Here is a 13,778-nt window from a genome sequence, read left to right as displayed (position 1 = left end):
GGTGTCTGTCCTTTGTGTCAGTGCGCTGGGTTCTGCCACGCCCTTTTAACTGACCAGCTACCCTCTGTTGTGTGTGTTGGGCCGGTTTGCTCAGAAGGGTCTCAGATGGGTGTGAACCGGCCAACAGGACCACACCAGGTGTTCCTGTCCAGCAGAGAGACCTTCTGCGGCAGGTCAGGTGCAAGGAGAGGAGACCCACATTGGTGGGTGCAGTGCCACTCTGGCTCAGAAGCCCCAACCAGTATTGCGCAGCCAGTATCTCCTGTAGCAGCCCACAGGGATCGCGTCTGCGGTCCCTGCAACAGATGTACCCTGAGAGTCACTGTCTTCTGGGAAGCCCACGGTATTTATGGTTCCTCTATCGCATCTCCCAGCGTGGATAAAAGGTGCCAGTCAGCAGTCATTTGACCCAAGCAGCGCTGCTTGGTAATGTGGTAGACACCCATGTGCCACCTTCCCAGGGTCCAGGGAAAGAGCTAGAGAGTTGAGCTGGAGGTCAGCTTCTCCCTGCGTGGAGGGAGGGTGTCTAGAAGCTCCCGTCCCCAGCATGAAGGCTGGTGCTCAGGCTGCACCTCGTCCGGGCGCCAAGTCCATGCAGGTGCATGCAGTGCTTGGACAGCTGAGGCCCACTTGCCCTCTGTGCGGGTGCTGAGTTTCTCCTAGCTGTTTTCCAGAGTGTTCAGAGCATCCTTTTAAAAGTGCTTTACATTATGTTGTGAGGTATCTCTTCAAGTCTTTTGCTGATTCTTCTCTCCAAGCCTGGGATGTTTTCAGCCATGTTCAGGTACTTTTTCAGTCTGATACTTTTTTTTTTTTTGAGACAGAGTCTTGCTCTGTCGCCCAGGCTGGAGTGCAGTGGCGCGATCTCGGATCACTGCAACCTCTGCCTCTGGGGTTCAAGGGATTCTCCTGCCTCAGCGTCCCGAGGAGCTGTGATTACAGATGTGCGCCACCACGCCCAGATAATTTTTGTATTTTTAGTAGAGATGGGGTTTCACCACGTTGGCCAGGCTGGTCTTGAACTCCTGACCTCAGGTGATCCACCTGCCTTGGCCTCCCAAAGTGCTGGAATTACAGGTGTGACCCACCGCACCCGGCCTGCTATAGCTTTTTCTTTGCTGAGATTTGTTTTTCCATTTGCTTTACTAGATTACTTGAAGTGCTTTTATAATGACTGCTGTAGCATCCTTATTGAAGAATTCCAGCGTCTGTGTCATCTTGGTGTTGGCATCTACCTATTATTTTTTCTCCTTTAAGCTCAGATCTTTCTTTTTTTTCCTTTTTCTTTTTCTTTTTTTTGAGACGGAGTCTCGCTCTGTCGCCCAGGCTGGAGTGCAGTGGCGCGATCTCGGATCACTGCAAGCTCCGCCTCCTGGGTTCACACCATTCTCCTGCCTCAGCCTCCCAAGTAGCTGGGACTACAGGCGCCTGCCACCACGCCCGGCTAATTTTTTGTATTTTTTTTTAGTAGAGACAGGGTTTCACTGTGTTAGCCAGGATGCTGTCGATCTCCTGACCTTGTGATCCGCCCACCTCGGCCTCCCAAAGTGCTGGGATTACAGGTGTGAGCCACTGCGCCTGGTCAGATCTTTCTGGTTTTTGGTTGTCAGGTTTTTTTTTTTTATTGTATCCTGGACATTTTGGGTTTTATGTTGTGAGACTCTGGGCCCTATTTAATTTCCTCTTTTATAGATGGGTGTAGCATGCTGGTCCAGGTGGGGCTGGAAGTTCTGCTACCCTGTGGGTCCTGCTGAAGCCACCCCTTCATAAAAGCAAAGCACCAACTTTCACATGTCAAGTGCACCTTGAAAATGTATTACCTTTGCTGAATATTTGGTATGGCTTTTCTTAATGCTGTTGTATTACCATAGTGACAAGAATGGTGAGATCGACCACCACCGGGAACAGTATGAAAATCTAAAATGGACGCTGGAGAGAAAACTTGAGGAGCTCGACGGTGAGCTTGCTCTACAGAGACAGGTAGAGCCTCTGGGTCGGCCCCTTCCTGGGTGCTTTCCCTGCCTGCCCACTGTGAAACTGAAATCATATAGGGCTGAGGAAAAGACAACCATTTGGTTCATTGCCTGCATTCTCCTTGGGAGTAAAATGGGGTCACTGGGGCAGATGCCACTCTGGGATGGTCTGCAGGGAAACAGGGTGGGGTGTCTACATGCAGCCACCTCCACAGTGTTTCCTTGTTTCCTTTCCTCATGGATTAGTCAGGGTTCTCCAGGGAAACAGGCAATAGGAGATGTGTAGATATATAGGAGATAAATTGTAGGAATTCACTCACGCAGTTACGGAGGCCAAGAAGTCCCACAGTTTGTCATCTGTGGGACAAACACAGCTGGAAAACCTGGGAAGCTGGTGGTGTAATTCAGCCCAGGGGCAAAGGCCTGAGCACCAGGGAGCCACTGATGTGAGTCCTGGTCCAGCTCTGAAGGCCCAAGATGCAGGAGCCCAATGTCCAAGGGCAGGAGAAGGCGAGTGTCTCAGCTCAAGCAGAGAGAGCGAGTTCACCCTTCCTTGCATTTCGTTCTATTCAGGCCCTCAGTGGATTGAATGACGCCCATCCACAGTAGGAGGGCTAGTCTCTTCTGGAAACACCCTTGCAGACACTCCCAGAAATAATTTTTTACCAGCCATCCGGGCAGCCCGTAGCCCAGTCGTTTGACACATGGAATTAACCAGCACACCTCAGAAATGATGAAACTTTTAAATTTATTTTTAGAAAAGTATAATTTTAAAAACATGAATTATTTACTATAGAAAGGAATTTGGAATTCAATTATGGTAAGTTTAAAAACAGATGCTTCAACTGAAAAGTGGCGGTCACCGAATTTCTCCTCAGGGTTGTGGAAACTCAGCCTACACCTCCAAGAGACTCAGCTGTGCTGGGGTTTTGTTGAAAGACACCCTATAGATTTATATCCAGAGACCACAGTCAGAGGTGCTGCCACTGTGTGCATATGTGACAAGCGGCTGCATCTCTGCAGGTTTACGTGTGATGAGGGGCTGTACCTGTGCAGGTGCAGGTGTCACGAGGGGCTGTGTCTCTGCAGGTGCAGAAGTCACGAGGGGCTGTGTCTCTGCAGGAGTCACGAGGGGCTGCGTCTCTGCAGGTGCAGGAGTCATGAGGGGCTGCATCTCTGCAGGTGCAGGAGTCATGAGGGGCTGCGTCTCTGCAGGTGCAGGAGTCATGAGGGGCTGCATCTCTGCAGGTGCAGGTGTCACAGGCTGCGTCTCTGCAGGTGCAGGTGTCACGAGGGGTTGCGTCTCTGCAGGAGTCACGAGGGGCTGCATCTCTGCAGGTGCAGGAGTCACTAGGGACTGCGTCTCTATAGGTGCAGGTGTCACGAGGGCTGCGTCTCTGCAGGAGTCACAAGGGGCTGCATCTCTGCAGGAGTCACAAACGGCTGCATCTCTGCATGTGCAGGAGTCACAAGGGGCTGCATCTCTGCAGGAGTCACAAGGGGATGCATCTCTGCAGGTGCAGGAGTCATGAGGGGCTGCATCTCTGCAGGAGTCACGAGGGGCTGCGTCTCTGCAGGTGCAGGAGTCACGAGGGGCTGCATCTCTGCAGGAGTCACGAGGGGCTGTGTCTCTGCAGGTGCAGGAGTCACGAGGGGCTGCATCTCTGCAGGAGTCATGAGGGGCTGCGTCTCTGCAGGTGCAGGAGTCACGAGGGGCTGCGTCTCTGCAGATGTCCTGAGGGGCTTCTTCTATGAAGGTGCAGGTGTGATGAGGGGCTGCATTTATGCAGGTGCAGGTGTAATAAATGGCTCTGTCTATGCAGGTAGGTGTAAGTGTTACTAGAAGCTGTGTCTATGGGGGTGTCATGAGGGGCTGCGTCTGTGCAGGTGCAGCAGTGATGAAGGGCTTTGTGCAGGTGTGGCAGGGTCCCCTCTCTGGTCCTGTCGGAGGTTGGGAGCTTGGTTGTAGTAGGATGGGCCAGTGTGTCACGAATTTGCCGCAGTCAGGTCAGCAGAGAAGGAGGCCACGCTCATGTCATGATGGGCCCTCGTGTGGACTGTCCAGTTGTCCCCGGAAGTGCTGAGCTCACTCCTGTTGTTCACAGGTCCCTGAGGCTGCTTCTGAAATGGCCTGCAGAGGACTTTCTCTTGGAATTCTCAGAGACCAAAGAGCTTTATTGATTATGGGTGAGTTTGAGAACAGCCGGAGTTCTTTAGGCATGAAGCCAGCGTCTAAAATCTGTGGTCAATAAGAGACCAGTGGTGACTTTTCTAAGTAATGAGGCTTCCTCAAGTGGCTCCAAAGTCACTTCCAAAGAAGGAGTCTGAGGAGGATCCAGCTGTGGGTGGTCCTGCCCAGCAGGTGGGGGACTCTTGGCAGCATTTGGGGACAGTGGCGATTTGTGGCTAGTTGTAGTTGGCAGGGCGCAGCCATTCTTGTCAGGGTTTCTGGCTGGGCTGTGACTATGACTGACTTCCCAGGCTGTCCATGCCGAATTTCTCAGACTCAGCAGGGCTCATTCAGAGAGAGCCGTCTCAGACGTTGGGGACATGGATTTTTTATCATGTTCAGATAGTATCCTTGTCTCTGGAAAGAAGGAAACGTGATGTTTTAACATAGCAGCTTTGGTTACTAGGGGAAATTTGGGCGGCACACATCTGGTGTGGTTCTGGGCAGTCTGATCCTGTGTGGGCTCTGGGATGCTGGCACTGGCTGTCGGGAAGCTCTGTTCTACTGCCGGCATCTCAGCCTTTTAGTTACTAAGCTAGGGTCTTATGTGCCTGTCAGTTTAATGGTTTCCTTTGCTCTGATCTGATTTCTTGTCTCTTGTTTTGGAAGATTTGGTGTTTGTTATTGTTAGAGGTAGAATTGACTCAATGGAGATAAGGATTTTTCTTTTTTTCTTCTTTTTTTCCTGTAGCGACAGGGCCTCACTGTGTTGCCCAGGCTGGTCTTGAATTCCTGGGCTCAAGCGATCCTCCCGCCTCGGCCTCCCAGAGTGCTGTTACCAGTGTCACTGACCCCAGCTTCTCTCCTAGACAGTGTGTGTGGTCCTTCTCTGTTAAACACTGTATCCTGCTCACCTCTGGATCCCACCTCCCAGGACGTGGGTGGGGGTCTTTGCTGGGTTCCCACTGTTCTTTCATCATGAAACCTGTTTGTTCCAGGAGCTGCTGCTGGAGTTTGAATCGAAAATGCGGAAGAGGGAGCACGAATTCCGTCTGCAGGCTGACAACATGAGCAACACAGCCTTGTCCCGGGAGCTTAAGGTAACTGGGGGCACCCTTGGGTCGTGAAGGTTTTTCGGTTTTTCCTTGGTCAGGTGTGGTGGCTCACACATGTCATCTCAGCACTTTGGGAGGCCAAGGCAAGAGGATCCCTTGGGCCCAGGAGTTCAAGACCAGTGAGCAGGTGGGCCATGTGGATGCTCTGTGCCCCATGGCAGGGTGGGCACTCCCATCAAAGGTGGGCACCAGGTGCCAGTTCACCTCTGCCTGCATCTGCTGTGTGAGTTGGTCACAGCCCTGGACTCCTGCCCGTGGTGGGCATCACAGTACGCAGATCAGTAGGAAAAGCAAGAGCTGAGTCTCGATGCCCGCCCATGCCGGGCGCAGCCCAGTCCTCGTGTCAGCGGGCTTGGGTGCAATAGCCGTCGTCACCACCCGTGGCTTACAGGCTGGGAGACAGGCCCAGGAAGGTACCGAAGAGCTCAGTGTGCAGCTGGGATGCAAGTGGCTTGCTCAGCACTGAGCCCCTTCCTAGACCCCTGGCTTTGTGTTTAATTTCCTTATTTAAATAACTTGCAAATTATGTGCTAAGAAATGAAGTGCAGTTAAATTGGTCTATTGGGCTTGGACATGTATGGGGCACCCTAATAGACTGATTTTTGGTGGGGTACTGAGTGCTGTCAGGGGGTCAATGGAGGCCAGGCACGGTGGCTCACACCTGTAATCCCAGCACATTGGGAGGCCGAGGCGGGTGGATCACCTGAGGTCAGGAGTTCGAGACCAGCCTGGCCAACGTGGGGAACCCTGTCTCTACTAAAAATACAAAAATTAGCTGGGTGTGGTGGTGAGTGCCTGTAATCCCAGCTACTCGTGAGGCTAAGGCAGGAGAATTGCATGAACCCAGGAGGGGGAGGTTTCAGTGAGCCAAGATCACGCCGTTGCACTCCAGCCTAGGCAACAGAGCAAGACTCTATCTCCAAAAAGAAAAAAAAAAAAAGGTCATTGAGTCTCGTTTGAGTTGTGTTAGGACATTCTCACTGTTTTACTGCTTCTTGAATTTTCATTTTTCTTCTCCCTCCCAATCCTGATAAAATGGCAGTATGTACCCCTAATGCCTCAATGTCTTCTAATTATCGCCTCATTTTGAACTCTTTTTTATCATTCAAAGGTTAAACTACTGCACAAAGAGCTGGAGGCTCTGAAGGAAGCCGGGGCAAAGGCTGCAGAGAGTCTGCAGAGGGCAGAGGCCACCAACGCCGAGCTGGAGAGGAAGCTCCAGAGCCGAGCCGGGGAGCTCCGGGACCTGGAGGCCATGAGCCGCGCCCGGTGCGCGAGTCCTTCGTCTCCCGAGGCGTGCTCTGTGGCAGCCTCGCAGGCCGGGACCGGAGTCTGGGGGATTCTACCTTTTCTGCTCATTCCAGGCTGGTCTTTGCTTTCATCTCACTTGCTCCTTCCATAAATATTTGTTTCTTTTCAGGGTAAAGGACTTAGAGGATAAACTTCACTCTGTGCAGCTAACCAGGAAGAAGGAAGAGGAAACATTTAAGAGGAAGTGAGTGTTTCGGCTCCCAACATCATGCAGCATGTCAGTGGCCCCAGGAGAGGAGGGAAGTGGAACCATTGTGCTGATGGCCCAGGGAGCAGAGGATCCCACTCTGGGGGTCGGACCTGGGAGCCCACTGCTTTGGATTTCTTTCTCTTTCTTTTTCTTCTTTTCTTTCTTGCTTGCTTGCTTTCTTGCTTTCTTGCTTGCTTTTTTTTTTTTTTTTGACAGGGTCTTGCTCTGTGCCCAGGCTGGATTGCTGTGGTGTGATCTTGGCTCACTGCATCCTCCCCTCCCGGGTTCAAACAATTCTCGTGTCTCAGCCTCCCAAGTAGCTGGTACTATAGGCATGCACAACCACGGCTGGCTAATTTTTGTATTTTTAGTAGAGACAGGGTCTCACCATGTTGGCCAGGCTGGTCTTGAATTCTTAGCCTCAAATGACCCGCCCACCTCTTTGGCCTCCCAAAGTGCTGCAATTGTAGGCATGAGCCGCCACACCCAGCCTTGCTTTGGATTTCTGTTTGTGCTCTGGACTTTCTCAGTGATGTTTAGACTTCTTAGTGCTGTAAATCATAGAACTTGGACTAGGTGCAGTGGGAAGATCATGTAAGCCTGGGTGATGGAGGCTGCAGTGAGCCATGATTGTGCCACTGTACTCCAGCCTGGGACATAGAATGAGACCCTGTCTCAAAAACAAAACAAAACACAGAATTTTTAATACCTGGCTGGGCGCGGTGGCTCAGGCCTGTAATCCCAGAATGTTGGGAGGCCGAGGCAGGTGGATCACTTGAGGTCAGGAATTCGAGACCACCCTGACCAACATAGTGAAACCCCATCTCTACTAAAAATACAAAAATTAGTTGGGCATGGTGGTGCGTGCCTGTAATCCCAGCTGCTCGGGAGGCTGAGGCAGGGAATCACTTGAACCCGGGAGGTGGAGGTTGCAGTGAGCCAAGATCACACCACTGCATTCCAGCCTGGGTGACAGAGCGAAACGCCGTATCAAAAAAAAAAAAAAAAAAAAAAAAATTAACACCTAAGTTAGAAGTTAACTTTTAAAACTTCAAGGCTTTACTTACTGAGTTTATCAGTTTTAGATTGTAGCCATTCTACTTTGGTGATACAGTCACCTTTATTTTTTAAACTATTGTAGGAAAAGAATTTTCTTCCCTTGGATCTAAAACGATCAAGTTCTAAAGAGCCCTTTTCCCACTGAAATGGATTTACTGGGCTGGGCGCAGTGGCTCACGCCTGTAATCCCAGCACTTTGGGAGGCTTAGGCAGGCGGATCACACAGTCGGGAGATCAAGACCATCCTGGCTAACACAGTGAAACCCCGTCTCTACTAAAAATAAAAAAAAAATTAGCCGGACACGGTGGCAGGTGCCTGTAAGTCCCAGCTACTTGGGAGGCCGAGGCAGGAGAATGGTGTGAGCCTGGGAGGTGGAGCTTGAAGTGAGCCGAGATCGCGCCACTGCACTCCAGCCTGGGAGACAGAGCAAGACTCCGTCTCAAAAAAAAAGAAATGGTTTTTATTACTCAGCATGGGTCATGTGACCCCAGGCAGAGCAGCAGCAGGTTCTGTGTGCCTGGCATTGCCAGGTATCATGGGATACCCAGAAAGTAGCCATCATGGTGGTCCCAGGGCAGTGGCCGTGGCAAAGCAATTGGAGAATCCACCTTACAAGCTGAAAGGCAGTGAGGTCAAGATGGGATGGAGCCAGGCAGGCTCCGAGAGGGACAGGGCCGAGTGGGGCAGCTTTGCTGAGGAGGGGAGCTCAGGCCACAGGGTCTGGTAGGGCAGGCCAGTGAGTTCAGCTGGGAGGATCCTAGGCCTGGGGGCCTTCAGTGGGACCCCATGAACCCGCGCAGGGGCAGCCTGTATGTCAGCTCCCACAGGTCATTTCCTTTTTCTTTTCTGAAGAAACGTTGTGACTATAAAAAACACGTAGGCTGCTTAGGAAGATACCATGTAATGACAACAGGTGATGGACAGTGACTCAGGCGATTTTTCTTGCATTTTTTATTGACATGATATTTGTGCAGTTTGTATAAATCAAGAAGAACTTCAAGGACACTGTCTTTGCTGTTTCTAATCAGATCTGCAGTGGGAAGCTGCTTTCCAGCCTGCTGTGCAGACCCTACTGGTGGCAGTGAGAGAGGGTTGTGCCCTCAGCTGGCTGGCATTGTGAGGGCACCCATCAGGGTTCTCATACCTAGATGAGGAAACTGAGGCAGAGTCGAGCCCAAACAGACACAGTGCAGATGGCAGTGGTGCAGGACTGCTTGCTTAGCTGCACCGTGTGGCCATGACGAAGCTGGACAAACACTGTTTCTCTTCGTGTGTTTTTAGTCTACACCTGGCATTTTTCAAAATCATAAATTGAAATACAGTTGATGCTTAAACAGTGGGGGGGTTAGGGGCATCTAGCCCCATGAGGTCAAAAATTCACATATAACTTTTCACTCCCCAAAAACTTAACTACTAAGAACCTACTGTTGACCAGAAGCCTTACTGATAACACAGTTGATTAACACACACTGGGCATGTTGTGTGTATTCTATGCTGATTCTTAAAGTAATGTTAGCTAGAGGAAAGAAAATGTCATTAAGATAATCACACAGCACTTTGGGAGGCTGAGTCAGGGGGATCACTTGAGGTCAGGAGTTTGAGATCAGCCTGACCAACATGGTGAAACCCCGTCTCTATGAAAAATACAAAATTAGCCGGGCGTGGTGGTGCACGCCTATAATCCCAGCTACTTGGCAGGCTGAGGCAGGGGAATCACTTGAACCCGGGAGGTGGAGGTTTCACTGAGCCGAGATCGTACCACTGTATTCCAGCCTGGGCGACAGAGTGAGACTCTGTTTCAAAAAAAAAAAGTCATAAAAAAGTAGAAGTAGGTTGGGCACGGTGGCCCACACCTATAATCCTAGTACTTTGGGAGGCCGAGGCAGGTGGATTGCTTCAGCTTGGGAGTTCAAGACCAGCCTAGGCAACATAGCAAAACCCCTCCTCTACAAAAAATACAAAACATTAGCCAGGTGTGACGGCTCACGCCTGTAGTCCCAGCTACTTGGGGGATTGAGGCAGGAGGATCACTTGAACCTGGGACGTGGAGCCTGCAGTGAGCCGAGGTGGTGCCACAGCACTCTACCCTGGGAGACAAAGTGAGACCCCGTCTTAAAAAAAAGAAATCTTAGAAAATATGTTTACTGTTTGTTAAGTAGAAGCGGATCATCTTATAGCTCTTCATCCTCATCCTCTTCGCATTGAGGAGGTTGAGGAAGAGGCAGAGGATGGGCTGTCTCTCGAGTGGCAGAGGTGGAGGAGGTGGAAGGGAGAGCAGGAGAGGCAGGTACCCTTGGTGTAACTTGACAGAAACACATTGTAATTCCATCTGACTTTTTTACTTTTTCCTTTCCCTAAAAATGTTCCTATACGGTGCCAATCCCGCTTTCACACTTGAGTCTCAGTGCCCATGTCATAGTTCCAAGTGGTAAAAAGTCAAGGCAGGCGTGAGTGATGGGAGCCCTTCTGCAGGAGTGTCTGTCTGATGCCAGTTTCTTTTCTGGCACTGCTTCTTCTACATCTGTTTCCTCATCATCTGGCGCCGGTTCAGAAGCACTCATCCCCATTGAGTTGTCTCCTGTTCATTCCTCTGCTGTGGGGTCAGCTCTGGGGTTTCTCCAAGATCCATGCTGTGAAATCCTTCACCCTGCACCCTGACCTTTTTTTTTTTTTTTTTGCCGTATTGCAACTCATGATTTACTTGATTGGCACCATTGGACATCCTGTGAAGTCAGGCACGACATCTAGACACAGCTTTCTTCATCAGGAATTTATTATTTGGGCTTGATGGCTTCCGTGGCTTTTTCTATAGCAACGATGGCTTCAGTGGTGGAAGCCTGCCAGGCTTTCAGGATGTTCTTCTCTCTGGGGGGTTTTCGGCCACAGCATTGGCATCCTCTCCAAAGAGCGTCATGTGTAGTGAGCCTTAAGGTCCGTATGGCCTCTCATAAAGGCTGAATTAGAGGCATCGTGTCTGGGGGCAAGCAGACGACGTCAACACCTTGTTGTTGAACTCATGGGTTCTGGGTGGCAAGAGGCAGTGTCCATTATCAAAAGAACTTTTTTTTTTTTTTTTTTTTTTTGAGACAGAGTCTCACTCTGTTGCCCAGGCAGATGGTGTAGTGGTGCAATCTCAGCTCGCTGCAACCTCCGCCTCCTGAGTTCAAGCAATTCTCATGCCTCAGCCTCCCAAGTAGCTGGGAGTACAGGCGTGCACCACTACACCTGGCTAATTTTTGTATTTTTAGCAGAGATGGAGTTCCCCATGCTGGCCAGGCTGGTCTCAAACTGTTGTCCTCAAGTGGTCAACGCACCTTGGCCTCCCAAAGTGCTGTGATTACAGGGGTGAGCCACCACACCCAGACTGGATTAATGTGTTTTAGAATGGCCAGCAGCTGCAGACCTGTCTTGCAAATGCATGACTTTCCTCTGCTCACTTCCAGCATCACTGATGGCCGTTTGAATAGGTCCCATGGTGTTATCGAAGGTTTACAGTATTACACTAAACACAATGAGAAATAGGTAAGAACCTTGAGAAGTCACTCTATGCTGGGATATGAAGAACCTTGAGAAGTCACTCTATACTGGGATATGCAATTTACTGGAGAGACAAACTGCTCACATGGAGATGATTAGTGTCTCATCATTTTTTTTTTATTTGAGACGGAGTTTCACTCTTATCACCCAGGCTGGAGTGCAGTGGCGCAATCTCAGCTCACTGCAACCTCCGCCTCCTGGGTTCAAGTGATTCTCCTGCCTCAGCCTCCCCAGTAGCTGGGATTACAGGCGCATGCCACCACGCCCGGCTAGTTTTTGTATTCTTAGTAGAGACAGTTTCTCCATGTTGGTTGGGCTCGTGGTGCGATCTCAGGTCACTGCAACCTCTGCCTCCTGGGTTCAAGCGATTCTCCTGCCTCAGCCTCCTGAGTAGCTAGGATTACAGGGATGCGCTACCACGCCTGGCTAATTTTTGTATTTTTTTTAGTGGAGACCGGGTTTCACCATGTTGGCCAGGCTGGTCTCGAACTCCTGACCTCAAGCAATCCGCCCTCCTGGGCCTCCTAAAGTGCTGGGATTACAGGCATGAGCCACTGCGCCCAGCCAAGAATGATTTTAAATCATCCGTCAGCTCATAATTGAATGAGCTTCTTCAACTTGGTGGAAGCAGAGAGCTGGGGTTGGCCTTGCCAAGGGGCCTGAAACCCAGTCAGCAGAGCTGTTCACTCTCTCAGTCCTGGTAGGGTTAGATCAAAGACTTCACTGAGATGGCTTACATAACATTACATATACCTGATAGCAGTCTACTTAGTAGAACCTGATATGCTCAGAGGGTAGGAAGTCAACACGTAAATCTTCTTTTTAAAATTTTTATTTATTTAATACTCTTGCTAATGTGGTTTCTTTTTGAGACAGGGTCTCACTGTGTCACTCAGGCTGGAGTGCAGTGGACCATCACGGCTCACTGCAGCCTCGACCTCCCATGCTCCGGTGGTCCTCCCACCTCAGCCTCCCGAGTAAATGGGACTATGGGCACCCGCCACCATAAAGGCTAATTTTTGTATTTTTCGTAGAGGGTGTTTTGCCATATTGCCCAGGCTGGTGGTCTTCAACTCCTGGGCTCAAGCTATCCACCTGCCTCTGCCTCCTAAAGTGCTTCGGTTACAGGCATGATCCACTGCGCCTGGCTGCTAACATAATATTTTTAAAGTAAAATCTTTTTGCCAGGCAAAGTGGTGTGGCCTATAAGCCCAATTACTTGGGAAGCTGAGGTGAGAGGATTGCTTGAGTTCAAGGCCAGGCTGGGCAACACAGCAAGACTTTGCCTCTAATTGGAAAATCAATAGGTGGGGTGTGGTGTGGCTCAGTAGACCTGGCTGGCTGCCAGGATGCAAGGCAATGTGCATCTACCTTTTTTTGCTTTCGCAGTTGATCGGATCAAACCGTGCTCTATGCACCTCCTTTTGGTGTCCTTCTCCGGGAGGCTGTGGGCTCTGGAGGGCAGGCCAGGGGCCTGGCATCTAAAAGTGGCTTGGTCCATGTTAGCCTGCGAGGAATGAGGAACAGGTGGCCAGGTGGCTGCTGTGAAGCCTTGAGGTGGACATACAGCAGCACCTGTGCACGACACAGGGCAATGAACGCCTTCAAAGAGGGTCTGGGGCCTGGGTGTTGGGGGCCGGGTGAGTACCATGGGACACTCACTATGTTTCAGGCATGAGGAGCTCGACCGTCTGGCCAGGGAGAAGGATGCGGTGCTGGTGGCGGTGAAGGGAGCCCACGTGGACCAGCTGCAGGAGCTGCAGGCCAGGGTTCTGGAGCTGCAGGCCCACTGCGAGACCCTCGAGGCGCAGCTCCGCAGGGCAGAGTGGAGACAGGCTGACACCGCCAAGGAGAAGGACGCTGCCATTGACCAGTGAGTGTGTGCTTGGCTCCACCCAGAGGGTGAGGGCAGGGATGGCCGTGGCTGTGCTGACCTGGGCCCACTGGTGCCAGACCACAGGAAAGGGGGCCAGGCAGCAGACGGAGTGGCTTCTGTAGCTCTCAGTCACTTTTCTTAATCACTCTTTTTGGTTTTTTTTTTTTTGCCTTTTCTTTATTTTTGAAATTGTGTAGTTTCTATGTATGTATGCATTCATCTATTTATAGTAAGATATGCATAACATAAAATTAGCCATTTTAGCCATTTCTTAGTGTACAGATCAGTGGCAGTGGCATTAGGCACATTCACGTTGTTGTAAAACCATCACCACTGTCATCTCCAGAACTTTCCATCTTCCCATTACACACCAACGCCTCCCCCACCCCCGCCAGCTCCCCCACCAACCCCCGCCAGCTCCCCCCAGCCCCGCCAACTCCCTGCCCCGACTCTTGCCAGCTCCCCCGCAACCCCTGCCAGCTCCCCACTGCCGAGCCCCGCCAGCTCCCCCCGACCCCCGCCGGCTCCCCCGACCCCCACCAGCTC

General features: G+C 51.1%; 1 protein-coding gene across 10 annotated transcripts in view; it reads left to right on the top strand.

Annotated features, from left to right (window-relative positions):
• Positions 1 to 13,778, top strand: part of CCDC57 (coiled-coil domain containing 57) — a 115,068-nt gene that overhangs the window by 13,945 nt on the left and 87,345 nt on the right. For all 10 annotated transcript variants that reach the window (XR_010124689.1, XR_010124690.1, XR_010124692.1 and 7 more), the window contains exons 4-8: positions 1,872 to 1,980; positions 5,142 to 5,243; positions 6,370 to 6,527; positions 6,679 to 6,753; positions 13,029 to 13,229. Coding sequence is in view for 6 of the 10 variants with exons in the window: in XM_063656356.1 (XP_063512426.1) it covers positions 1,872 to 1,980; positions 5,142 to 5,243; positions 6,370 to 6,527; positions 6,679 to 6,753; positions 13,029 to 13,229 (645 nt within the window). In the remaining 4 variants the exon portion in view is untranslated. The remainder of the gene's footprint in view (positions 1 to 1,871; positions 1,981 to 5,141; positions 5,244 to 6,369; positions 6,528 to 6,678; positions 6,754 to 13,028; positions 13,230 to 13,778) is intronic.

Source organism: Pongo pygmaeus, chromosome 19, assembly GCF_028885625.2.
Source record: "Pongo pygmaeus isolate AG05252 chromosome 19, NHGRI_mPonPyg2-v2.0_pri, whole genome shotgun sequence".
Taxonomy (NCBI): Eukaryota; Metazoa; Chordata; class Mammalia; order Primates; family Hominidae; genus Pongo; species Pongo pygmaeus.
Note: the sequence above shows the minus strand (reverse complement) of the source record. Positions and strands in the feature narration are given on the sequence as shown.